At 38.6% G+C, this 27,230-nt stretch overlaps 2 protein-coding genes across 4 annotated transcripts; both read right to left on the bottom strand.

Annotated features, from left to right (window-relative positions):
- Nucleotides 1-867: 867 nt before the first annotated feature.
- appl1 (adaptor protein, phosphotyrosine interaction, PH domain and leucine zipper containing 1) lies at nt 868-13,261 on the bottom strand. Of its 2 annotated transcripts, none has more exons than XM_017704871.2 (22): nt 13,058-13,261; nt 11,400-11,498; nt 11,261-11,320; nt 11,068-11,139; nt 10,876-10,963; nt 9,715-9,756; nt 9,546-9,604; nt 7,703-7,849; nt 7,476-7,558; nt 6,904-7,062; nt 6,323-6,511; nt 5,892-5,934; nt 5,742-5,798; nt 5,387-5,478; nt 5,090-5,269; nt 4,428-4,480; nt 4,139-4,313; nt 3,950-3,986; nt 3,575-3,721; nt 2,981-3,031; nt 2,650-2,739; nt 868-1,334 (listed from the first exon to the last, which is right to left on the bottom strand). In XM_017704871.2, the coding sequence occupies exons 1-22, from the start codon at nt 13,109-13,111 to the stop codon at nt 1,185-1,187; spliced, it is 2,127 nt and encodes a 708-aa protein (XP_017560360.1). In that variant the 5' UTR covers nt 13,112-13,261; the 3' UTR covers nt 868-1,184. The 2 variants fall into 2 exon arrangements, with proteins under 2 accessions (XP_017560360.1, XP_017560361.1); XM_017704872.2 differs by having other exon boundaries at nt 4,428-4,477.
- A 1,079-nt stretch (nt 13,262-14,340) lies between these two features.
- asb14a (ankyrin repeat and SOCS box containing 14a) lies at nt 14,341-23,403 on the bottom strand. Of its 2 annotated transcripts, none has more exons than XM_017704828.2 (10): nt 23,290-23,403; nt 22,614-22,902; nt 22,440-22,492; nt 22,218-22,349; nt 20,728-20,886; nt 18,770-19,015; nt 17,811-17,982; nt 16,968-17,511; nt 15,407-15,560; nt 14,341-14,829 (listed from the first exon to the last, which is right to left on the bottom strand). In XM_017704828.2, the coding sequence occupies exons 2-10, from the start codon at nt 22,739-22,741 to the stop codon at nt 14,651-14,653; spliced, it is 1,767 nt and encodes a 588-aa protein (XP_017560317.2). In that variant the 5' UTR covers nt 22,742-22,902; nt 23,290-23,403; the 3' UTR covers nt 14,341-14,650. The 2 variants fall into 2 exon arrangements, with proteins under 2 accessions (XP_017560317.2, XP_037388051.1); XM_037532154.1 differs by having other exon boundaries at nt 22,614-22,840.
- Between the last annotated feature and the right edge of the window lie 3,827 nt (nt 23,404-27,230).

The raw sequence follows: 27,230 nt of genomic DNA, 5'->3' as shown, positions 1-27,230 counted from the left end.
AATTGAATGTAAGAGGTGCTTCCATGACACTGGCATCAATACAGCATGATCATTATAAAGGATCGTGTTAACTGGTTAAGGCAAGTGGTCAAACAGGCCAAATTACAAACTAGTTCCACTGAATAACTCTGCATGTTTTCTGGCCTACACCCTCATACTCAAACTGTAATATATGGCCAAAGTGTAGACAGATAAATAAAAGTGCCTGCCTAGTTCTGTAACTCCGACAGTATCGATGCCAACTGACAAGTCATCTGCGGCTCAAAAAACAAAAATATTAAATAATAATAACATAAGAATCATATGAGCTAATGCTCATTTTCAAAATAAAATACACCACATTCCATGTTTTGAAAAATGCCTTTCTATTTTTAATGGCTAAAAAAAACCTAGCAGTTTTTAATCTATGTAAATACGTATCTATGATGATCACAATTTTCCTAAAAAACAATCCTAAAATGCTTAATCAGAGAATTTTGGGCAGTCCTATTTAGACAAATCAAGTGTGTTTCAGCATATTGTTTTTTGAGGGGGAAAAAATGAGACACAGATGAATGACTGTCAACAAAAACATGTCCATAGTGCCAAAATCCTTCTACATGAATGACCGTAAATGGAAAATGACGGTACTTGGTACAATTCAGTTACGGATCTACATGATATGACTTGAAGCACATGCAAGCCTGTTAGAGCATATGACAACACATGTAAAATATACAGTATTAATACAAGTCCGTTATAAATGTTTGTTATTCACATGTGTAATTTCTTCAGGAAAAAAAATCATTCCATACATCCATCCATCTATTTATTAAGCTATTAGTATTACAATGTAGTGCACCAATTTATACCCCCCCCCCCCCCCCCCACACACACACACACACGTGAACAGAACAACTCAAAGTGTGTTTTAGATATAATTCAGTAACGTAAACAGTACAAAATACATGATTCTTACAAATTAAACACAAGCTCCCGGGAGACTCTCCCAATCTGTCTGCATGTAAAACGATTTTGACTCCTTTTCCTGTATTTATGTGTCTTCTTTAATATTTTTGCAGTCATTTTGCACATCTCATTTCCTTCAGTGAATCAGGAAAGGAAATGCTGCTAAGACTTGTAAGTTTTTTGTGTGAAAAGCTGAACTCACATAGAGATCAACTTTATTTTCCTGCTCCTTTCCATCAAGCCTCCGATTCGCCCCTCTTACGCCCTTCCTCCCCAGCATCGCTGTCCTCTGATTGGCTGTTGCTAAGGACTAGGAACTGTCCGTCAGCAGCTGGAGGGTTTGGCCGGCTGGAGGCAGCTATCAGACGGCTTTGTTCCTCAAGATCCTGCAAGCACGGAGTGTAACAATTTATAAACATGTACTGACATGAGAATTAATGGCAGAAATACATTAACAGATCTATTTATTAGGCACAGCTATCTTATGTTTACATTTAATGTCCATTTTATCAGATTCCACCATATAGGTGCATTTTGTAGTTCTACAATTACAGACTGCAGTCCATCTGTTTCTCTGTATAATTTTTCTATACCTTTTACCTTGTTCTTCAGAGGTCAGGACCCCACAGGACCACCACAGGTATTATTTGGGGGATGGACCATTCTCAACGCTGACGTGGTAGTGAAATATTAGTGGATGGAGTTTTCAAACCGCTCAGTGTCACTGCTGGACAGAGAACAGTCACCCAACCAAAAGTGTCCCACCAAGACCATCCTGTGGCCAGAAACTGACCTGAGGGACTAGAGAATGACTAACCCAATCTGAGCAGCAACAGATGAGCTGAAGTTGCTAACTTTACATCTACAAGCTGGAACAACAAGGTAGGCGTTTTTAATAGAGTGGTCAGTCAGTGGATACACTGTTCAAAATTCCACTCCTACCAGCGCAACACACATTAACATGTCACTCCCATGTAAAAGTGACTGCAGTGCTGAGAACGATCCACCACTCAAATAATCCCTCCTTAGTGGTGGTCCTGTGGGGGTCCTGACCATTCATGAAAGGGATAAAGGAGGACAAACACATTATATAGTTGTACCCAACAAATTTGCCAGTGAGGGAATGTTTAAAAATAAAGGGCGCAGAGTTAGCAGTATATTCACCAAAGAATACCCAGAAAAGAGTGGCTCTGTGGTCAGGAACTGCTTATGAACTAAAGGATGACTAACATAAATTGTTACAGATGAGCACTAGTCTCAAACCACGGTCTACAAGAAAATCGTTCATTACAGTTCCAGTAGAGGTGGGCAATATGTCAACAACGTATCTCAATAGACATTAAGTTTTCATGATACACAATATGTCATGATTTTATTTTCCTGACAACTAATAGTCACCAAGAACTAAAATAAAATTGATTTGTATTCAAAATTTCACAAACTGTGTTGCACTAAATCCTATTAACCAGGCTTAATTATTCTGTCTTTGTAATCAACATGCATTTGGTAAGTGTTAAAGTAATAAAAATATCCATGGTATGATCAGAAAAGTGTACTATAACATACTGTGACATAAATGATCATGTTACAGTAAATAATGTCATAGTGACCAAGTCTACATTCCAAAATATTGTAACTACCTACCATTGGAATGTCTACATGGTGTGTTACCTGCAAACCACCATCTAAATTTCACTGTACCTTTTCGATCTGTTTCTGTTTATTCAGCTCCTCTTGTTGCTTCTCCTTGGCCTTGTCCAGCTCCCTCTGCTTCTGTGTGGCTTTGCGATCCTGTCAAGAAACACAGCAGGTTCATAGGAACAAGAATGCATCACCAAGATTAAAAAAAAAAACACTCTACACTGAAATTACAATGAAATGTATATAAAAATTTTTTGCATTACATTTACATTACATTACATTTTTCTTAGAGGCTACAGTTTACTAGGCAGAAAGAGTGGTAAAGTATTTTCCAAGTAGTTTCCAAGTGTGGCAGGGGTTAATAGTCATTATGGACTAGACAGGCTCTTACCATTTCTGAGTGGAGGGCTATCTGTTTTGCCAGTCCTACACTATCACAGATCTGAAAAGGAAAAGAGGCAACTTAAGCTGATAACAGACACTGGGACTATTGTATGGCTTGAATGTGTACAAGTTAAAATTCATGTTATATTCAAAACTCTGAGAGCAACTGTGTACACACTAGTTCTTAAACCCATAACAATGTTTCAGAGCTAAATTATATGTAAACGGTTCAACTCAGCCTACTCAATCTAAAGTTTAGTTCCAACACACCTGGCCCTAATATTCAAATGCTAATGAAGGCCTTGATTAGTCAGATCAGGTGGGTGAGATTAGGGCTGGAAGTCTGCAGGGCCATATAACTCTAGGAGCAGGGCTACCGTACATAAGTAAATGTTACATTTCTATCCAATGTTAATCCAGGTTGGATTCAGTACAAATTTCCACATTATAAATGTGTTGTGAATATGGATGACGAGGACTACATATGGAATGTCCTTTCTGTACATTTATATGCAAGATTCATCCTAATGCTGTTTACATATGTGCATCTGCATACACGTAATACAGATCATGTATATCCCTCAAACTGTTTTATTTATACCTTCTCCCCATCGTTATTGGACTCGAAGATATAGCAGACAGTGACTGGGCGCCCATCTACCCGGCCTCCGGCTGTCTGCAGCACGAAGCCAAACAGCCGCTTGTTCTCCTGATGAGTTGCACACAGTACCACGCTGGAGAGAGGGAACTGCAGATAGTGGAAGAGAGCTGTTAAGTTTTTGCATCACACTTCATATTTTATTTAGAATATGAATTCTGATCTAGGGTCAGTTTATAAATAATGATCGACATCAACAAGAAGCTTGGTACTGTATTTATGGGCCCTGTGTTCTTATGGTGGAACTACATATGGACAGAGTACTGAGGGAAAAAAAAAAATCAACAGCTGTGCTGTACTGTTTATAATGAAACCTACCCTTAATCTTGTGACTTGCGTTTGAGGGTCAATGAGCCTGAAAACAACACAATAACAGAACTTGGTAAGAAACATGGACACGATAGGGGTACAATTCACTCTTGATGACGGAAAACTACAAGAAAGAAGTGAGAACAGTAACAATATACTGAGCTGCTTTACACACAGAATTTGAAGGCTGTATCTTACTTCAGACATTCGCAGGTAACAAGCAGGTGGGACTCAGTCATCCTGAAGATATTGTGGATGGCTCGGGCGGCCAGGATCTGTCTCATAGTCTCGTAGATTACATCTGTGTTCTCTGTGGCCTTCACTTCCATGGATCCCAGGAAGCGCACAATGAAGAGCTGATGCAAGATGGACTCTGGAAAATCAAGTTATGTTTCACACTCAGATATTTGGGCTTATGATGGTCATAGAATAAACACAATCTTTAAATGCCTTCTATAAGAGACTAACGTTTTTATGGTAGACGTACCTTCACTATCACCAGAATGCGACTCTCCAGACTCCCCAAATGGGTTGGTCCTTCTTTCAAGAAAAGCACAAAGAAGCAAAGCTATTATTTCAGTAGTAAAGGCAAAACAGTTTAACTCTGTGATCCTTAGAGACTTGCGATCTGACAAAAGACCTGGGTGTGAACAATAAAGCTTAACTTTTGAGACCTGTTGCCAAACGGTACGTGCTTAATCCTTAGACATCTAGAGTTATTATTGTGATTTTATGTATTTGATTTGCATTACATAATTATTTAAATATAATTACACGATTAGATAACTAATCTCATAGTTAATTACATAAGTAATTACATGTAGATATGGTTAACATTCTGTATTGATGGATTTGAGTATGCAAGTGCCAACCTTTTTACATTTATCCAATGTCAAGAAATGATACAGATGTTGTTACACATTTGTTACAGCAAAAGAAAAGTACATACAACAGGAAATTTTTATCACTCACAGAAAAATACATAATTTGGAAGTCTAAAATAAGCACTTTTGAAAGAAATCTTTGCTTGTTCCAATGAGTGAGGAGTAAGAAAGAAATCTTATAAAAAGACATCACCAGCAATAACTTCATCTACTGAAGGTTAAAACTCTCATAATGTGGCACCATTTGAAATATTAAAATACTGACCTGCCCTGGCTGGCACTTTTTGCCTGGGTTGCATATTCCTCACTGACTGGTGAGATTATATCAAACTGGATGGGGGTGTCTGGAGCCACCAGAGAGTCCAGAGAGAGGGAGGAGAGAGCTGGAGACTCAGAACCTGCTGAGCTCTGGCTGCTGGTCCGGCCAGCTCTGGGTCGCCCTTGTCTATAACCATCAGTATCACATCACCATTATTTCCTTAGTAAGGAATAAGAATTCTGGTCTGATTTGAGAACAAAACCATGCAAGTATATCAACTTGTGCAGCAGGGTAGATACTAACGTGCTGGGTCTAAAACTCTCATGCCGCTGCTGGAATGAAGGGGAAGGCGTCACAGCCTCCAGAGCAGACTGGTTGACTCTGGCAGCAGTTTCCTATAAACAGGAAAAAAAATTTCCATTATACAGCATTTGAGAATTTTCTACTGAAATTGAGAACAATGGCATAATTTGTTAGAATCAGATTAAGCCTAAGCATAGATAAAAAAATAAATAAAAAACCAATGGTAATTCTCTACTACCACTGTAATTTAATCTATTAGGCTCAAAACATGTCTGGGAAGCCTGTACGATGCATTTTAGTCTTGTGATAGAACTTGCAAAACAGGGTAACTGTACTGTTTTAATCTTAGACGTACCTCAGGGTTCTCACTAAGGTATATCCTTTTTGAGATGTTATTTATTGTTGCAATCCACTGAAAGAAAAGATCATATGTGAAATACATTTGTAGTTATTATTTATTCTCAAATATGGAAAATTAAGGATTTCTTTTTAGAAGTTCCACTACCTCTTCACAGTCCTTCCTGCTTTCTGCTTGCAAAATAGCAATCCTGTGGTGAAGAGACGAAATTACAGCACAGAGTAAGTACTGAAAGGGGCTTTTGTAGAGCAAGTGACTAGAAATGAGTTACTGCTCAGCACTCGAGCTCAGGAAGGATGCGTGAATTGTCTATCCAGTTGTAAACAAAACACTGTTAAAAAATAACCTCCAGGAATACTTCAGATTCAGAGACAACATGACACGATCCGTTAACATAATTCCCCAGGGTACACAAATTTAATGAATGTTCTTATGTAAGGTTCTTATTTGAGATCTACAAATCCTTAACTTCAGTACTACATGAATGAAACTGGAGCTTTTGATAATCCCTTCTGTAGAGAAAAAGCACATATAGAGTTTCTAATATGTGACCCAGGCATTGATGTTAACAAACATACTTTTTGCCATCAAAGGCAGAGATCTGGAAGCAGAAGCGCCGGTCCTCACAGTCCACTGCCATGACGGAACAGTTGTCTATGTCCATGACCAGCCCTCCTGCAACATCTCCTCGGGATTGGCTCATGAGGTTCCCTCCCTGGGTGAAGAAATATTGCCGGTCCCAGGTGGATGACACCAACCCTGTTTTACTGAACAGAAGACGTAACATAAGAAACATGGCATAGTGCAACGCTCATGCAGAAAAATAATGCATTGTTGTGGACCGACCAATATCAGATTTGGTGACTAATACCGATACCCATTGTAAGGATGACACCTGACAATATTTTTTTTTCTTTTTTCTTATATTACAATTAAAGGGACATTATTTGTGCTTTCTAGGTGAGAAATCCAACTGAAGCCAATAAGTTAAAACCACAATATTATCAAATTTATCAGAGAAACAATATATCAGTCAGGTTTTGCTTGTATTCATCAGCTACAGACCAGTACAAGTCTTCATAATGCTTTTATTTCAGCAGAAAGATTATTTCTGAAAGTATTTAGAAGCTTGTATAAACCAGCATTATAGCACCCGTACTTGCGGGTGTTGAGGTAACCAGCCTTGCGGGTCAGGTTTCGGTTGATGGGGATCTTATTGGGGTCAGGGTCTGGCATATATAACAGGTCACTGGCTTGCTCTAGATCCTGTATGGTCTGCTGCATTACGTCCACTTCACTGTCCATCTCCCTGCGGACACTGCAAACACACGTGTACGCATATTAATAACCACTCTTGATACTCAGTCCGGCAGAGCTACTCTTTGCATGAAGGCCAACAGTGCACAAGCACTCCAACACACAAGGGCTTGCAGAGTTTCTTATCACTGCTGCCTCTGGTTAAACATTAAAAGAGAAAATGCTAATTCTCATGTGACTTAAAGTCAACATTGTAAAGAAGCAGTCATGTATGTCATTTAATCTGATAATATCAACATGAATCTGCATAAACAAACTATGTCTAGTTCTCTCTTAATTCCAGGAGCAGCTAAATAATACGCAACAACTGGGGAAGAAACAAATGATTACTAATCAACATACTACTACCAGGAGAGAACAACACCAAAAGCAATGCGTGCTAGTATGCAGGACAAATCAAATCATAATACCTACTTCTGTACACTGGTCCCAATGTTAGTGAGAAAGTCTTCCCATTGTTGTGTTAAGTTCTCTGATCCAAGCTTGAAGAAACTGATCTAATAAAGAGAAAAAAAAAAAAACATAAATATAACCATTCAAACAGATCTCTAGTTAAGCTTTGTGACAGCTGTCTCCAAACACTAGTTGAATTCAAACCAGCATTCAGAAGCTAAAAAAGGCAGAGACCTTGTTATCCCTACCTGTGCCTGCATGTACCCCAGCAGTGGCTCCAACAGGGCAATCTTCTTCTTGTATTGCAGTGTATTAAGTGCTGAGAAATAGTGCATCATGGTCTGGTGCTGCTTCTTCCTGGAAGTGTAGACATCTTCCATCACCTCACTCTTTACCTGTAGTAGAGGTAAGAATTACAGCAGGTTTCTCATAACAGAATTTGATAATATTACCTTGGACTAGTACGTCATTACATTTTAGCTTTAGTCTGAAAATCAAAACACAGTGTTACACTCATTATCATTAACTATTACAAGTACACAACAATCTCTAGCATAACTATTTGATTTTATTTGACTCTGTGCATCTTGACATTTTTTATATTCCTGTATGTGTTAAAGAGCCCATATCTTACACTGTTCTTCTCTTTTCTTCTTACTTTAGAATTAAACAGGCTGTTAGTTAAGGCTGATGTATGTGAATGAGCTTCGAGCGGCTTGCCCAGTGTTTCCTTTTAACTTTATTGTAAATGGGCAAGGACGAACTGCTGTAAGGTGAATAGGCAGATATATGTTAACATGTTAAGTTTTTCTGACATCACAAAAATAATGAGATCAAAACGGGCTGTATTTACAGCTCAGTTTATATATACTGACTGGGAAATTAATCTTACCTTTGAAACTTTAACAATGTTTACATGCCCCACCAAACTTTTTATTTGAAGAAAAGAGAGGAAAATTATCATGAATTCTGTTCTTTTGTGCATTTTTATAGGTAATATGTTGTAAACACATGAGCAATCTTAATGAAGATTATTCATAAACTTGATGCAGTTTGAAGCATATGCTTTGCACAGCATTAACTGGTGGTATAAGTTTTCGTTACTTGTGTCACGCCTCAGGCGGAGTCGGACTCCATTTCCCAGAAGTCGGGAGATCACATGACGGTGGACAATCGCTCACGCACCTATCAGTGCTCGCAAGCCCCTGATTATTGATTACATGCACCTGTGTTTGTTGACCTACTTAGCCTAGTATTTAAGCCCGGGTTTTAGTGATAGTCATCGCGAGGTACTGCTTATTCCAGGACATACTGAGCGTTTTCTAATCTGTTTGCTTTCGCCTGTTATGAACCCATCTTTGTTTCTCGGACCTTGTCTATTGCTTAACCCTTTTTGTACCTTTGCCGGCTTGTTTTTTGGCTTTGTTTTTGACCTTTTTGGCTTGTTTTTATGACCACGATTTCTGTCTACTCCCTTGGTTTTGGCTACCTAGTGTGTTAATCACTTTGGTGATCCTCTTATGTTTTTTGATAACGACCATCTCTTGTTTTTGACCACGCCCTTTGCTGTACATTAATAAACCCTGTTTGCCTTTTTTTATCCGCAAGTGTCTGAATTCTGTTGAATCGTCACAATTTGTTACTTACATTAGCCTCATGAATCCATTGCAAACATCAAGGAGCAAGCTTCAGACAGCAAATATATCTTGGCTGATCAACCACATTTGGGGTCCGGGAAAGGTGTATAAATTTCATTTCTTGCTAAACTATCACTTTAATGCATTTCCTCAATCCCTTTTTGTTCTTCTCAAAATCAGATCTGGAGTAATTTCCTGTCCCACACAAGGAGTTTAGACTGAAGCCAACCAAAACCGTGTAACATATGTTCCTCTGGCACTGGCTGAGCCAACTCTCAGTATGTGTTTCATTAAATGAAGACAATCGCTGAGGTGTATGATTGGAGCACATTAGGAGATAACCTGAATTAGGTCCAATAGAATGAGCGAGAGAATACATGAGATAACAGTATAAGATTATAGCAAGTTTGCACCATATAATTCATCCCATACCATGCGAAAGGGAACACCTCACCTTCTCGTTTTCTTTCTTTTTAGACAGCCGACTGTATCTGTTGATGGCCATGTCGTGATCTGAGATCATTAAAAAAGAAACCGTGAGTGCTATATCCATGAATGTTGCTCAGAAAAGTACTGCCTCTCTGAGGAAATAATATGTCACATGACTCAAAACCGATTCTTACCATCACTGGATATCTGGAACACCTCCTTCAGGGTGAGAATTTCTAGGAAAGAACAACAGAAAATTAATTAATCAAGGCGAATAGGACGAACACTGACTGTCCACTTTATTAGAAACCCCTGTCCTGTACCTGCACTCAATGGCCACTTCAACAAGTTCCATTTACCTAAGAGGTTCACTATTTATGGTGCTGTGCTAGTCAATGACCACACTTCATTTATTTAATTTCCTGTCAAAACTGGCATTAAGTTCAAATTATTAATATTTCAGTGTTATAAAAAACTATATATTTAATTGAAAATGACACAGAATCCTCAACAGTCAAATATAATACAAAATCTTAAGGTATTTAGGGTGTTCCCCATTGACCTTTATTACAGCTTTCATTCTTTCTGAGAGGCTTGCTTTTTTATTATATTGTTTCCACACCTCCAAAGCTCAGTCGTAGACGTTGGTTGCATTTTCTGCTTTTCATGATGCAAGACTGGTCTCTTAATGAAGGTGTACAATTACAGACTGTAGCCCATCTGTTGCTGCAGTTTATCAGCTACCCTCTACAAAGTACCCTGTGTGTGGTGCTGGTACGACCGCATAAGAGACAGTGGTGTTGCAGGGGCTTCTAAAAGTGGTACACCATCCCAAAAATATCCAGCCAAGAGTGGCTCTGTGGTCAAAGGTTGAGCAATGATGAAGGCCAACTAGACAAAGGCTAACACATGCTATGCATTACCCCACTTATCTGATTGTTACTTCATTGATCCCTATCTCTGCCACTGTACACCCTTTAACTGCTGCTGCACTCAGCACTTTAACTCATGCTTTGCACATTGTCAGGTTTACAGGTATGACTGTGTGTGTGTCTCTGAGTGAGTGATGGTAGGAATGTATGTTTTATATTATTTTATTTTATCTTGTTATATTTTATATTATCTTATTCTCTACATGTGAATGTCAGTCTGATACTGTGCAATGTGAGCCCCTGTAATCAAAACCAAATTCCTTGTATGCGTAGCACACCTGGCCAATAAAGCTTGATTCTAATTCTGATTAACCATACTTTGGAAAGTCAGACTTACAAGATAGGGGTTTCTAATAAAGTAGCAGGTGACTGTGTAGGCACTTATATGAGGCAGGCAAGACTCCAAGATAAGCTCCCTCTCACCTTTCAAGTCCCTCTCTTTGAACTGAGTGATGGGAAACATCATGGCATCTGCTAGCTGAGTAGACAGGACTGCATGACAGGAGCTGAGCTGTGGAGAAAAGAGAGTCAGAGATGGGAGATCCACAAGTCTAAAAATATCAAAACACATTTTCACAGGATGAGACGGAGCTCAAAGATTAGCACTGTTCTCACCTCATCGATGACTTTGGCAAACTGCTGCAAAGTTGAGCTCATGACTTCATCATCGCCACCCAGAGGGAAACGCTGCAAGAGAAATGCAGTTTTAAGCATAAAGGACGATAAACTCAATGCAAATGTTGCAGCTGCAATCTTACAGTCTTCACAAATGTCAACTGAAGAGCACCAGCTATTGAAGAGTGGTTACCTGTTTCTCATATTCCTTCAGTAGCTTGGAAGTTAGATGTGTAGCAGCACTCAGTTCATTCTGTAAACCACATAAGCTGCATTTTAAAATAACATATAGGAATACTTCAAAACTCTCTCAGGGTATTACTGCACATTACCTGTGCATCATATATTCTCTGCATGGCCTGGAAGAGCTGATTGTAGTAGCTAGATATTGTAGCTGTGTCCTCCTCAAACACACTAAGCAAAGAGCGTGTCTAGAAGGAAAACAGAGAATATGAATTTAGAAAGGAGGTAACAGTGTTAATACAGCACTGAGAAAATGAATGTTTAAGACAGTTTAATGGAATTTAATACTGCATCACCAATAAGGCCATCAGTCTCATTGTGGAAACCACTGTCAATGATCAAAACTAGGCATGAGAGACCATCTTATCAGAGTATCAGAGCATCCCATAAGAATGCTTGTAATTCGGATGTAAAAAAAATCCCATTTTATATCATTATATTATTTACTAGGGGTGAACGATAAATTATATTTTCATTGATACTGAAATATGGGTTTCAGCAAAAAACACATTGTTAAGGGCTGAGACGACAGACCTGATCAAATTATTTCAGACATGCAATGTCATAATTAGAAAGGTGGGAAGGTCACATTATAAGATAACTAAGTGCTTCGCTGCCCTGGTCTTGAATCCTGCTCTCCCATGAGGAAAAAAAGTAACTTAACCATTCAGATATACAGCCAATGACAATACACTCATACACATACACACAATACACTCAGCACCCACTCTATCCTGAACTACTGACCTGTCAAAAATGCTTAAAACGTGAAGACGTGTAAAATGCATAGACTGTATGGTAAAATGTATGAAGCTACTATCACAACAAATCTGCATTATCATTAAGGAATGAAATATACATCTATTCCTATACTGAACACAAAATTATACATATTTATGGATGTTTGTAGCCTGACTTCCAATACATACTTAAAAAGCAATTCAGTGAATCCTGAATGTTTTACACCGAAACACCTCATGGAACTCACGTTTTGCAGGCTACAGAGGAAGGGATATTAGCAGTATCTATCTATCTATCTATCTATCTATCTATCTATCTATCTATCTATCTATCCCCATAGAGTTTACCCTGTCTTCAGTTTTCACAACAGATATAACACAATCATTGTGAACCAAGAAAGATAACAAAAGGAAAAAGGGAATTCAGTGATTCAGCATCTGTGCCAAGATAAGAAATTAAATGTAAACCTAAAAAAACTGTTTAACTATTCAGTTGTGTTGGGTTTTATTTGGCAATTCTGACAAAAATAATAAGAGTAGCTCACTGGACTTTATACCAAAACGAGGCAGCCAGAAGGAATAAAACATTCCAGCTTTCTTCACAACCAAATCAGACAGGCTCACAAATTTCTCAGTAAATAAGCCTTTTTTTAATACGCGCTTCAGCACCTGCAACCATCTGACAGCAGAGTTGTTTACATGAAGAGCCAAGATACCGCGTTAGCCTGCCTGCTGAGGCGCTACGTTTCTCGGCTTGTAAACACTGAGGGTGCGCGCTGCACGGATGTCAACACCAAGCACAGCTTTCCCTCACACTCAGGACACAGCCCACACAGCAATAACTGACATGCTCTGTAAACGCGCTATATTCCAAGGATTTTAAGGCCATTTCCTGACTGACAGCGATGACTGATAACAGAGAAAAGCTGCCGTTTTCAAACGGAGAGGCGCTTTTATTCGCAAAGGCAGCCAGCTTGTCCGCTAGCCGGCTAAGCTAACGTGTTTACCTGAGGACTGTCCTCCAGCGTTTCCTCTATCGGCAATTTGTCAATTCCAGGCATGTCTGTAGGTGTAATTTCAAGGAAAAGGTGTGAATTATGAGTTTGTCTGGCGCCGGGCAGTTGATAGGGTTTTGGAAAAAATCTCTTCGGTGGCTTTATTCCCGACAAAACCGACACCCAGACAGATTAACCAACCCTCCCACAAACACGGATATTCCGCCGTTTCTTTGGCTTTCATTGGGGGAGACTTGTGACGAGGAGTCACAGCATCAACATTTTAATAAAATAAAAGCCTTTTTATTTTCTCACTGTACAAATTTTAATCTAAAAATGTCATCATTTGGTAAACGGAAAAGTATGTGTCCTTTTATCGTGTTATTGTGTTCTTTATTGGTGGGAACATTTTATTTTTAGCCTATTTTTAATAATATTGGTTAACTTAATTAAAGTTATGTCCCATAATGTGCATGAAACTCTGGTGCTGAAACCTGTTTTTTTTTGTTTGTTTGTTGTTAGGAGTTAATCCATAGGGTTTTGATGATTTCCAGGTTATCACAGGGCTGATTTTCCTCTGCCGTTAGAAGGATTCATTTTGGTAACAGAAATCCACACAAACTGGAACATGAGTCTATAAATATATGTCACATAAATTGTATGCCGTATGTCATATGAACTGCAGTCCCGCAGTAAAAAAAAATATTTTAAATAAAAACAATGATGAATTCAGACATCAGATATTATGTTATGATAGATTTAAACCCCATCACATTAATAGAGATGGCAAGAATATAGAAATAGCTAAATATATACAAAATCATAATTATATATAGGGGGAAATACAGATATACAGAAATGGTAAGTAAAAATCAACTACCACCATGAGGAAGGTGTCAGGCCCAAAAAGTCCTCATGCACTGAGCCACCCATAAAACGTCCTAAAAAGAGTGTAATTTCTTAAAGGAGAATTCCACCACTTTTTCAAAATTTCCTATCAAACCACTCTGAATGACTGTATTTATATCTTAACAATACATTTATGCAATACATTTTAATACAGCCAGTCAGTATCTACCAGCATGGGAAGTAAAGCTTGTGATATGTTGTTCTTCTCTTTTTCTTCTTCTCTTAAAGAATTAGGAAAAAAACATGAATGACTAAAGTGGCATTTCCTCATAAACCTGACTGTTTCCTGCACCACAAATATAGTAATAATATTCTTTTTAATTAATTTTTGCTCTCAGGATGTCCACTCTTCGTATTCAGGTTAAAACATGAACCACACAGTGACGTTACACACAAGCAGACTTTTTATTATTTTGCCAAAGTTGCGAAGTTAACTACACACAACTTCGCAAGGTACAAAACATATACATACAAACATTTATGCCATTAATTCAGCAAAGCTGTGTAACAATTTGTGACATAAATATCTTGATATAATACAAAGTGGATGTCAATGACGTTTGAGTTTGTACTAACAGCCAGGCTAAATCAATCACTCAGTCAAACCAATCACTCACTCATTTCACTCATTTGTAAGAACAGAGAACAGTCCATTCCAGCCTGTCACTCTTAACTGTGATTTGTTTTATAGCCATGTCACTTAGACTGACCTTGGCACTTCTGACTATAGAGGTCATACTCCTTGTATAAGATGTATTCCTTCAGGCGGTTTGGTAGAGGCAGGAAGCTCATGAAGACTGGGGCCCTGAGGCGCAGACGGCCCATGCAACGCCTGATCTTCAGCCGGCTGAGGTGCTGCAAGGAGCGGGTGTTCTCTAAAGGATTCATGACTTGTGTTACAATCCATAAGTGTTTGGACAACAGGACCATTTTTTGTTGTTTTGACTTCATAATCAACCAATTTGGGCTTGAAGTGAAGCAATGACTATAAGATTAAAGTTATAATTTGGTTAAAAATAAATGTTACAAAATTTTGCCTTTACCCCGAATGTAATCAGTCTGCCAAGACGTGTTTGGTATCCTAAGGATGCTAATTGGTTGCCATAAGCTTCCATTACATGTTAGCTACATTGGCCTTTTAGCTCCAGTACAAAAACAAAGAAGCAAACTAAAAAAATCAAACATGCCTGATTAGCTATACTAAAATATTGCTGGTTAGCACTTTAATTCAATAGTATGCACATCTATGCTGAATAAAATTATGCCCAGTTCAAGCACTTTCAGAGAACAGAAGTGCAGATAAACCAATGTTCAGTACTTCTTTGGTGGGTTTTTGCTTTGTCTTCGTAAGTAAAATGTGAAACAGTGATTCAGGCTCATGCACTCCAAACAGTGACTCAAAAATACCATAATAATACTTTAATAAACAGGTAAATATGTTGTGCTGCTCACCTTGAATCTTACAGATTTCTGGCCACTGTTTCTGCTCCATCAGAGTTGCCTTCATTTTGGAGCAGAACTTGACATGATCGACATAATCTAACATGATGCGCACTGTGTTTCCGGCAAGATGCTTCAGCCAGCTGACAGTAATCACTTCACAGAACTGCAGAGTAGAAACGAGTGAAAGAAAGCAATAATCAAATATATTTCCAAAGACAGTATAAAGGCAAAGAGTGCACATGCAAAATACCAAAGCATGCATTTAGTTGTTGCAGCTTCTGTGTAACTTTATCTATGTTTTTTTTCTCAGACACTGAAAAATCAATACCTTGTACTTAACAGCCATTTTATAATTACAATTCTTACATTTTTTTCAGTGCTTTTTAAAAAAGACTAATTGATTTCTTTTAAAGAGAAGTTTAATGATTTAATTTTATAATTTGTTTAATTTAAAAAATTCATGTCACTACTGAAACACAAAGCTTTAGTCCATAGGAGGAGCCTTATTTTAGCCATGCCCCTGCATTTTAGAGCTGGAAGTTAGTTGTATCTCTGTCCCTTATGGCCACATGGTGAGCAGTTAGATCCCTTTGTTTTGAAGTAAATGTGTCCCAAATATGAAAGTCAATATGTAACATCAAAAATTGTCACTACTGAAATATATTTTGTGTAAAAAGTCAACTTTTATGGAAAAAAAAATGATTTAATGTGTGTACAGCTGTTCAAAGCTGTGCTTGCTAGTAATGTACTGGCTCATCAGGATAGGGTTTAAACCCCGACATAGGATTTGATAACTACCCATGTTATGATTACAAAAGGGGGCATTACTGCTTTGTTTATTGTTTTGTTAAGCTTTTGCGTTTGTCTGTCCTGTATGTCCAGTTTGTCCATTGTTACGCGTTACTGTTATCATTCTTCTTATGCTTATTACCATTATTGTTATTTCATCCTCTCTCTTTACTTCTTCTTTTTTGTTTGTTGTTTTGTTTTTTGTTTTGCTCAAATCAGGGGTGGCATTTGGAGGGGTATTGGGTGGTTGTGCTGCCACATCACCTTATATCTGTTTGCTCATTAATTAATGATGAGCTGTGACATTAATAACAAAGTGAAAAAGAAATAAAAATATGTCCCCTGGAAAAGGGGGGTGGTGGTGTGGCCAAGGAATGTTGGCCCAGGAATTAAGAAAAATAAATAAATAAAATAAAATAATGTACTGGCTAGCATTTTGAAGCAATGCACAAAAAAAGCCACAACTGTCACCACCAAAACAGTCACTACCAAAACATTTGGTACAAGTTTTCGAGGTATTTTGTCATGTTAGTAGAGATAGTGGATTGTTCATTCAATGTTCCATCATTTACTTTACTAAAATAAATGTAAGTCAGGCATAGGGTCACTCAAAGCAAAAGTATGTATACAAGAATGTTAAAAGTCCAAAATAGTTTCTTTTTAACTTTGATTTTGAACTAAATCTGTAGAATGATCCATATAACACATACATGGTGGTAGTAAAGTTATTCTATTGGAGGTATGTCTTATCTCATTAGACAAACAGCATTTTGACTCTCACCGTGGTATCCTTGATGACGGAAGTGGTCCAGCCCTCATAATCATTTGGCACATGTGATTTATCCCCGTACGGGCAATTAAAGCAGAGCAGCACATCATAGCCGTAGTTACAGAGCATCCTCAGCACAATCTCATCTTTTAAGGCATACTGCAGAGCGGAGGGGAAGTGTGTGGTGTTCACCCTGCAGAAGTAATTGACGTTGGCGCCATACCTCAGCAGGGTGTCTATCAGCTCATAGTTGCCCAGACGCAGCGCCACCTGCAGGCACTTGACAGGGTCCTGGTTGGGCATGGCTCCAGCCTCCAGCAGTAACTTAGTAGAGCGCAGGTCCTCATTACACACAGCGAAATACAGAGCCGACTTGCGCTGGTCGTCATAATTACGACGCACCCAGGGGTACAGCATGAAGTTGGGATCATAGTCAGCGTCTAGCAGCATCTCCAGGCACTGGAAGTGTCCGCCAGCAGCTGCAGAGTGAAGAGGGCTCATCCCGCTCTCATCCACGGCTTCCCAGGTGGTCACAGGGATTAGCAGAGCCAAAGCTCTAATGAAAGAAAAGCAAAATTATTAAATTATTCTGAGGTTGCTAACCCCCTCTAGAATCGCCATGTAATAAATGGCATGAAATGCCTCTTCTTAATGTATGTTTGACCATTTCAAACTTGTACCTCCTTGAAACAAGTGAAGAAATTCTGTCAAAACAAAATATATTTATTTTTGATGAAAAGTTATTGTGGAGCTTGTAAGAGTCAAATAAGTTGAATATTGACTGCGTGAAGTACCACCATTTGCTAAAGGACCACCATTATTGGATCTAGGAACTAAGTGATTGTCAGAAATTACTTCACATGTCCACGGTGGGCCACTCTGTGAATGGGCAGGTGGCCAGTGTGTTTAGGTACGTTGGCATCTGCACCATACTCCAGCAGCACAGAAATGACATCGGGGTTCCCGGATGCAGATGCCTCAAATAGGATTGTAGCGCTGTCCTGAGCCTGTGACATCACGTCAGCACCTGCAGGTCAAATACAACTACTATTACATCCAACATTATAACTCTAAAATATACCTATGTTCTTGGTAGAGATGGCACAAAACCACTTTTTCTTTACCAACACTAAATCTGAGTATTGATGGGTACCTTTGCCAATTTGATATTTTTCTATAAGCTATAAAATTAAATATTTTATATAATATTTGTATATTTACATATCATGCTCATCAGGTGGCTATTGATCTAATGTTCTAATGTGACATTCTTCACTTTGCATTTTGTGGCACTTACAAGTAATTATGTACTATTTCAGGCTGTATTTCTGACAAAGTCAGACCAAATTGATCAATTCTGCTGATATTGGCCCAGGACCAAAGATCCACCACCATACCTCACCATGGGCAAGTACCATCTATACCATCTATAGAGATGGTATGGATTGGTACCAATTCTATAATGGCTATAAATAAAAGGTTAATAAGCCTTACTTTTGAACCCAGACCCATAATGTACAATTATTAGATACTTAGTGGCTGCTTTTGTCCAATATCTAATTGCTGAGTCCTTGAATTGTTTTGTTGTGCTTGGTAGTAATTATAGTAGTACAAACAAAAGTTCCTTGAAATAACTAATATAGCTTTGAATTGGTTCCTTGAAGCACCCCGAGTGTTTCAAAACTTTGACAGATAGATCATTTCGCCAAGGAACCTTCTCATAGATGCAGCGTCTCAGAGAACTGCCTTTTTTAAAAAAAGGGTTCCTGAAGGTTCTCTTAAGAGTTCTACCAGTGTGGTAACTTATTTCTGACCTTTGCGGAGAAGGGCATTCACTATCTCCAGGTGTCCAGCTTGTGCGGCCAGGGCCAGTGGAGTGAGGCCGTAGGTGCTCCTGGGGTCAGGGTCAGCTCCGGATTTCAACAGCAAGTTCACAATGTCAGTCAAACCCAGGCGGGCGGCCTCGTGGAGCGCCGTCCTACGGTTGGCCCCCTCCTGGTTCATGCGGACATTGAAGAAAAGAAGGAGCTTCACCATGTCATAGTGGTTGTTTCTTATGGCTGCGGAAGTGAAAGGATATGGTGAGGAAAAGGACAAGGGAAGTCAATCTCTTGAAGCACAAAATCACATGCACAGAGTTTTTTATTGTACAATATGTTTGTACAATATATTTGTTGATATATGTATATACAGTGCCCTCCACAAATATTGGCACCCCGGTAATCATGAGCCAAATGAGATGTAGAAATATTCTTAATTACTTATTCTTTTGATCTTCTTCAAAATATTTTTTAAATTCTAACATTTATTTAAGGTATAATGACAAAAAAAACCTACATCTTGTCATGAAAAAAATATTTTTCTTAAATCACAATTTTTGGCACACCTAGAAATTCTTAAGAGTGAAATCTGACTGGAGTATATTTACATTCATATTTTATGTTTTTAAGTTCACCTGAATGATTAGGAACATTTAAATGCTCAGCCATGATTTCCTGTTTCACTGGGGAATATATATGAGATGAAACACAGGCCAAATTTCCTCAGTCATCCACCATTATGAGAAAAACCAGAGAAAACAGCAGTTATGTGCAACAAAAGGTTTTTCGAGCTGCACAAATCAGGAAATGGCTACAAGAAAATAGCTAAACCATTGTAAATGGCCATTTCCATTCCAAGGTTAATAATGAAGAAGCTTAAAACAACTAGAGATGTAAAGAATCTGTCTGGAAAAGGACGTATGTCTATACAGACCCCACGCACTTAAAGGAGGATGGTTTGAGTGGACAAAGAATCTCCAAGGATCACAGATGAGGAATTACAGAAATTGCTTAGGTCTTGGGGCCAGAACATCTCCCAAACAATCAAACATCACCTGTATAACCACAAGTTGTTCCAGGTGTTTACCAGAAGAAAGACTCTGCTGTCAAAGACCAACAAACTCAAACGTCAAACATTTCTGGAACTTTCAGTGGGACTGGGTTCTCTGGTCAGATGAGACCAAAATTAAAATTTTTGGGAACAAACACCAGAGTTTAAGTTTGGTGTGGACACAAAGATGGCCATGCAGAAAAGTACCTCATCCCCACTGTGACAAATGGTGGTAGCTTTGTGGTACTATGAGGCTGCTTTTCTTCCAAAGGCCCTGGACAATTCATTCGGATATATGGTATCAAAGACACCATTAAATACCAGCAGAAATAAAATCAAAACCTGACTGCCTCAGCCAGGAAGCTTAAACTGAGGCATAGTTTAGATCTTCCAGCAGGAAAGTGATCCAAAGCACACCTCAGAATCAACACAAGAACGGTTTATAGACCACAGAATTAAAGGTTTTGCTGTGGCCACCCCAGTCCCCTGATCTACACCCCAAAGATAACCTGTGGGGTGAGCTGAAGAGGAGAGTCCACAGTGTGGACCTCAGAATCTGAAGGATCTGGAGAGGTTCTGTATGGAGGCATGGTCTCAGATCCTTTGCCATGTGATTTCCAGTCTCAGTAAGCATCACAGGAGAAGACTCAGAGCTGTTATCTTTGTAACTGCTATTGTTCTGTTATTTTGAATGAAAGATTAGGAGATAAGGAACAGCAACAAAAAACATTTTCCTCATGTTTTCCAGAGGTCCCAGTCTTTTTGGAGGGTACTCTATCATTTGAAATTGCCTGTTGTTTTTCACATTATGTGTAACTTTCATGATAAATGGACTAAAAGAAAAATGTGATTAAAGTGACAGTTCCTTCAAAGTATAACTCAGAGTAACTATTTTACTGACCGATGACAAGAGGTGTCTCCTCTTCACCATCCAGGCAATCTGGACTGCTCCCATTATCCAACAGATAGCAGGCATTGTCCAGGAGACCCTTCTCAACAGCCAAGAAGAGGGCTGTCTTACCCCGAAACGTTTTTCTGTGCTTAGCGTCTGGAGGAGATGCTGTAGTAAAGCAGAGCCTAAATGAGTTAGAAGAACTTAGAAACTGTTAACATAACTACTACTCAAAAATTTGAAATCACCTTTTTGTTTGAATAATTATATTATAATAATTTTATCATTATTATTCACATAAAACTAGATTTACATATTAGAAACAGGCATCAGAAAGTATTTTTAGATGTTTCATTCAATATTTCAAAAGAGGACAACACGAATTTATGCTATAATGATATCATTATTTATAATTATTTACATCAATCTGTCTTGAGGTTTCATCACCACTTTCCAAATGAGGTATTCTGCATTTTAATTTTTTAAAAATTATTTTATCCACATATTAGAAATATATTAAGGATCCATTATATCGCTGTATCAGATCAAAACCTTGTATCTCCAAATTGAGAACTTTACAGGAGAAGGAAAAAACCTACTTTACTTTTACTGTAAGTCATTGGAACCAGACTTTCTTTCCAAGTAATTTTGGGCTGTTCCTTTTGGTCCATTCATCTTGAAAAATGACTACTATGGAGATACGAGGTTTTGTTTCAACAGCAGCGATATGTTAAATATATCAATATATTAGAGATATCTATATCCAGTAAATCATTTTAGATCCATTTTGCGAACATATCTGTATGATTTATTATTATTGAAAACAATTATTTCAAACTATAGCTGAACTCTAAAAGACTTGTATGTTTGAAGGCCTGAAACACTCTACATGCTGAAAAGTTTGTAGACCCCTGCTCCTTCCTTCTGAAATCAGGGGCATTAATAAAGACTTTGCCCCCCTTTTTGCTGCAGTAACAGCTTCTACTCTTTGTAGAATGTTGGAACATTGCTGTAAGCATTTGATTGCAGAAAGGCACAAGTGCATTGTGAGCTCAGGTCCTGATGATGGATGGTCAGTTCTGGATCACTCGTTTCCAAAGCTACTGGATGGAGCTCCATCACTCCAGAGAAAGCAGTTCCACTGCTCCCCAGACCTTAGTCCCAATGTTGGGGGACTTTATACCCCTCTAGCTGATGCTTGCTATTGTGGATTGTGACCTGCTCCAGAGTGTCCAATTCTATTGGTCAATGCTTTTCTAAGCAGATTATGCTATTATATTATAAGCTGTGTGTAAGAATTTAATGCCTACGCCAGCAATGGCTGCAAAGTAACTGAATTCACTTATGAGAAGTGTCAGAATACTTTTGGACATACAGTGTGTTAAATGAATTATGTCATTGAACAGTTGCATTAAATGAATATGGGCAAAACCTGAGCCAAATTGCCATACCGCAGGTAAGTAGAGATCAGTGAAAGAACAGGTGATGTCATTCCAGACCTTTGAAAATGATCTCCAGTATGAACTGGTTGTTCTGCATGGCAGCCTCATGTAAGGGAATATGGCCAGTATTGTCCTCCTCAGAGAAAGCATGCTGATGAACTGTGAGCTTGTGGAGCGAGGCCTCATCACCTGGCATTCAAAAAGCAATACAAACCCACTCAGTAGAGTAGATAGCATGAGTACTTATTGCAGAAAGAGAGTTTCTCCAAAGATTCTCACCTCGGCTGATGGCGCTGGAGATTTTGTCTCTTTCTGGACTGGTCTGTAAAATTCTATGAACAAGCATGTAGCATTTTAATGCAGACAGACAGTAAACTATTCAATAACAATTGCAAATAGTTATCACTGTCAATTAGCAAGCAGACGAGGCAATTACTCCATTCGAAAGTCTACCTGCATTTGTCTTCCGAAAAGATGTCCTTAAACTCGATCTGTTTATTGTTTGTCAGAATGCTCTGTTCTATCATGTACTGGGTTGCCACATCCTCATCAAAAACTCCTTCTGATGTCTCAAAATCCATACTGGTGTCTCAAAACTCCAGCCAACGGTGGTCAATCAGCCCTCTGCGGTGAGAATCCTAATGCCAAAACACCTTCTCCGCTTTCAACAAAGAGATCACCTGACCAGTCGACAAGCATGCCATCAAACTTCAAAACCATGTGCTTCCCTCTGACCTGTAAACTTAAGTCAAAATTAGGCAAACGGGTTGAAAATAAGTATGAAATAGACATTTAGCTGCATCTCTGGATGGGTTTTATTTATTTTTTTCTTTCAGTCTTTACAATTCAGTTTAACAATTCAGCATAAAACTGGAAGGATGTACAGAAAATGAGATAAAAACATTTAGATAGTATTAAGATTATATGCAAGCAATGACACCCTGTAGTATATAATGAACAGTTAGCTATTTAGCACAGAGGTTCTACAGCTTTTTACCCAGCGGTAAACATGCTTAGATCCACAAAGTAAACAAGCATCCATTAAACACAGCTTTAAGACCCACTTTAATACTTTGCATTAGCAGAGGTTGTCCATTGGCCAACACCTGCAAAATAAAGTAGTACTCACCCACTTCACACAACTGTCATCAGTGGCGATCCCCAGTGACGAATATTTATATTAACCTAAAAATCTCTACTCCTATCATGACCCACAACATGGTTTAGGGGCTGACTCCTGCATGGTAGGTTATTTATGTCACGGCCCTGCTATAAATATCTGATCACGGGACAGACCAAGGCCGCTTGCGTGGACCTGGCCCAGTGATCTCTCTTCCCTGCTCCTCAGAATGGGCTCCTGTGGCCAAGAATGATTAAATTACACCACATAAGTGCAAAGGCTCCACCATTTACTGCTCGAACAGCAGGTTCAACTAGCATTTAACCACCAGCCTTTACCATCTTAAAAATAAAGGTTTCATTTGCAGTGATGCCATAGACACTAGATACTAAACACTTTTGGTTCCTTACACCACAAAAATGATGTCTAAGCAAGTGAAAACCTGAAATCTAGCATGTATATATGATATATATATATAACCCATAACCTTGTATTTCTGTTGGTTCCGATGGTTTTATAATGTGTGCTGGCTTTTTAATAATAATGTAAATGCATTTGATGGATCTAAATACAAGCAAAGGAATTCAAGAAGGAAGTCACCATTGTCAAACTATGAGTTGGACAAGGCCGTATACTCTCTATACTTGTTAAACCGGTATGCTAAACATACAATAAAAGAGGCAGGACTGCAGGAAGATGATCAAAGTTTCAAGACTGGTGGAAGACTCTCATTGCAGAAAATTGCATCGTTCCTTTATAAGGAATGATAAAGATTCAAGTGAACTTAATATGAAGAAAACAAAGGTTCTTACAACAGGAAAGACTGCTAACTTCGACTAACTTGATGGTTACCCAACAAATGTAAATCACTACAGTGAATATAATTCATCAACCATGTCCAATTGTTGCTTCACCAGTGCATTGTTCTATGCACAGAATATCACAGCCACAGTACTAGTATTTTATACATAGTGTGTAGCTTTAGTTCTTCTGAGAGGCAGCATATTTATGGCCAGTCAAGAACCACAAACCATGAGTAACTCTCTCAGAGAAGGTGAGCCTGGTAGCTACCAGATGTTTGGCCATGAACACCAAGCAGCTGGGTGAAGGTCACTGAGAATGAGTGGTTTAATGAATGGCTTGTGTTGATATAGCTGCTGGAGGCTGGCCTCAGGCTGTCAGAGCGCTCTCAGCTATCCTCAGGCACCTCTGGGAAAAAGAATCCCGAAGCATGTGATGGACAGACAGTTGAAATGGCTTCTGAAAGGTTGAAAGGCCATTAGCTTTTTACCTTCTGACCACTAGATGGCAGTGTCAAATGTGTTGCAAGATGAGGACACTCTTGGCACCTGGATGACTGAAGGTTCTGCCTCCAGAAGATACACATAATACACATTTATACTAAAACCAAACCTATAATGCCACCCTGTAAGGTATATGTGGCCTCAAAGGATACCATTATATAGTTATATGGGTTTGCGATGGCTGAGGGTGCAGTAGAACAATCTTGTTGTGTGAAATAGGTTAATCCCAAATGTCTATTACTCCAGGCTTTTGGCAAGGAGTGAAAAATACATAAATATGGAGTCCAGCTGTTAGGAGATGATTGAATTATAGTTCAGGTCAAACTAGGCCATCACTAGCCTCCAACCAGCTTGCATCACATTTCTCATCATTTTTTTATCTTACCTCCTGTGTTCCTGCTCTAATCTCCTGTGAATCCTCTTACATCCCACCATTTCATTTGTCTTTTTGCACCATTCTGCTTCTCTGCATATGTGTGTCTTCAGCAGTGTCTCAATTGGGTCTCGCAAACCCATTACATTTTACGGCAATAAGTGGTCTGTCAGTTACTGCATCACTAAGTATTTAAATTAAGGAATTATATGTTTTGGGGCTGTTGAGGGCATCCCTCTTCATGAGATACATTTTATGGCTGATAAAGAATATGAGGCTTGGTCTCTCTTTTGTTCTCATGCCACCTTTGACTGGCTTCAACCATTTACATTAATTAAAGAAGCAATGACCAGCCAAAGACAGTTTTTTGTTCCTAAAGTAATGGTTTGGCAAAACAATAAAATAAATAAAATGCTCAAATGTAGTCAAACACAAATAAGCTGTTTAAACATGCTGTTTGCACTGTGCTGACTGGCTAAGCCTCCACTACCTGTTAGCTACATCAGCCTCATAGCACCAGCGCAAAACTCAAGAAGTAAACTTCAAACCCCAGCCATGTCTAGACTGATCAACGACATTTGGGATAAGTGAAAAAAGGTTAATTTTGTAATTGATTGTATCAACACAAAAGTGAAAAGGGTCCTCGTCTTCATTTACATGACGTGATTTCCTTCTACTAGATATGCTATGACCAGACAAAAAGACACACAACCCTAATCAGCTGGCCCAAAGCTGAACTCAGGGAGGGCAGCGCTTGTGATTATTCCAGTCTGACTGCTGTGAGAGGCTGAGGCAACAGCTCAGTGACCCACTGAGTGTGACAGTGAACATACCAGCATTGCTGAACAGGGACCACAACATAGATGTTATTCCAGTCCAGCTGACTGTTATTCTAAAAACAAATTATATTGATTATGAGCAGAGCAGACTGAGCAGCGGCACAAGTAGGGTCTTATTTGGGCCTATGCAAAAAAGTTTCCCTTCATATAAGACCTACTTAATATACAAGGACAGTCATTTGCTTGGTTAGTCATCTTGTTGTGTGTCAAACAAGATGATGTTCCCAAGACAAACCACTAGATTTTAGTGATAAGCAATACATGTACAGTACTGTGCGAAAGACTTTCAAAATCTATTTATTTGTGTAGTTTGTGTTTTATTTGCTGAGAAAAGTGTTAATATTTGAATAAACAAAATGTATAGAATATTAATTAATAATGATTATATATATATATATATATATATATATATATATATATATATATATATATATATATATATATATATATATATATATATATACATAAAATCACATAATAATAAACAGTGATTTTCTGGATGTCAGTGTGATTGCTAACCCATTCCAAACCTCTCCTCCAGGAGGCCCAGTATTTTATGTAGTTAAAAAGCAGCTCCTGGTTTGACCAATCAGTGCTTCAGTAAATTGTGCTCATGATGTAATTGATGATATTAGTCTCTGTGGCGGCTGTGAAGGTGTCAAGCAAAAAACGGACCCAAGAAATTCTTGTTGCTTTTTATTGTTTCTATGTTTATTTGAATTATGAATATGACTTTATTCTAATGTATATTGTGAGAAACTCACTGCTGAGGTAAATAGTTTAAAAATGGCCTACTACTGTGCCTAAAACTTTCGCACAGTGGTGTATCATGTTGCAGGTTGTGAAAACGCAATCTGTGAGTCACAGGTGTACAACTACATCAGTAAATGAGAAGCCCAATTTATTTTAGGGGGCCATCTCAGTACATTGCATAATTTGCTTACTGCCTTTGCATATTGTCCCCTTTCAAATCGTTGATGTTTGGTGGCCCATATTCTGAGAAACGGAGGAAGCTTTGGCAGGCAGTGGGAAAATCATGGCTATTAATGCGCACAAAGTGCAATGAATGCAATCAAGCAGACGACTGCCTTTTCACACCCATGTGCACTCGATGTGTAATGTTCCAGAAACAGCAGCTGCCCCTGAAACAGCGAAACCCAAAAACTTGAACATAGTCCAAACAACAAGGTCTATTAACTCAACATCCTGTTTACAACAGTGGACAATAAGACTACATGATATAGTCACACACTCCACTCCAGAGAAACGTTACCAAGCCAGAATTTTAAGTAGTTATGAATAGGCAGTAAATAGTTACATGCAGGGTGTTTTACACACTCAGAAAAAAGGTTCTAAACTGTCACTGGGGTGGTCATCTCAGTACCTTTAGTCAGGGAACGTAACTGTACCATAATCCATTGAAATCATGTGTTC

Source organism: Pygocentrus nattereri, chromosome 21 (assembly GCF_015220715.1).
Source record: "Pygocentrus nattereri isolate fPygNat1 chromosome 21, fPygNat1.pri, whole genome shotgun sequence".
Taxonomy (NCBI): Eukaryota; Metazoa; Chordata; class Actinopteri; order Characiformes; family Serrasalmidae; genus Pygocentrus; species Pygocentrus nattereri.
The sequence above is the reverse complement of the archived record's forward strand: the minus strand, read 5'-3'. Positions and strand labels throughout refer to the sequence as shown.

Excerpts from the sequence above, each read along its gene's own strand:
- appl1 (XM_017704871.2), bottom strand. The coding sequence starts at position 13,111 with ATGCCTGGAATTGACAAATTGCCGATAGAGGAAACGCTGGAGGACAGT. Across the intron at positions 10,964-11,067 it reads TTGCCAAAGTCATCGATGAG|CTCAGCTCCTGTCATGCAGT; the intron begins GTGAGAACAGTG and ends TTTTCTCCACAG. Across the intron at positions 6,512-6,903 it reads GGTTACCTCAACACCCGCAA|TAAAACAGGGTTGGTGTCAT; the intron begins GTACGGGTGCTA and ends TCTTCTGTTCAG.
- asb14a (XM_017704828.2), bottom strand. The coding sequence starts at position 22,741 with ATGGATTTTGAGACATCAGAAGGAGTTTTTGATGAGGATGTGGCAACC. Across the intron at positions 17,983-18,769 it reads GAATGCCCTTCTCCGCAAAG|GTGCTGACGTGATGTCACAG; the intron begins GTCAGAAATAAG and ends TTTGACCTGCAG. Across the intron at positions 15,561-16,967 it reads CCGTCATCAAGGATACCACG|TTCTGTGAAGTGATTACTGT; the intron begins GTGAGAGTCAAA and ends TCTACTCTGCAG.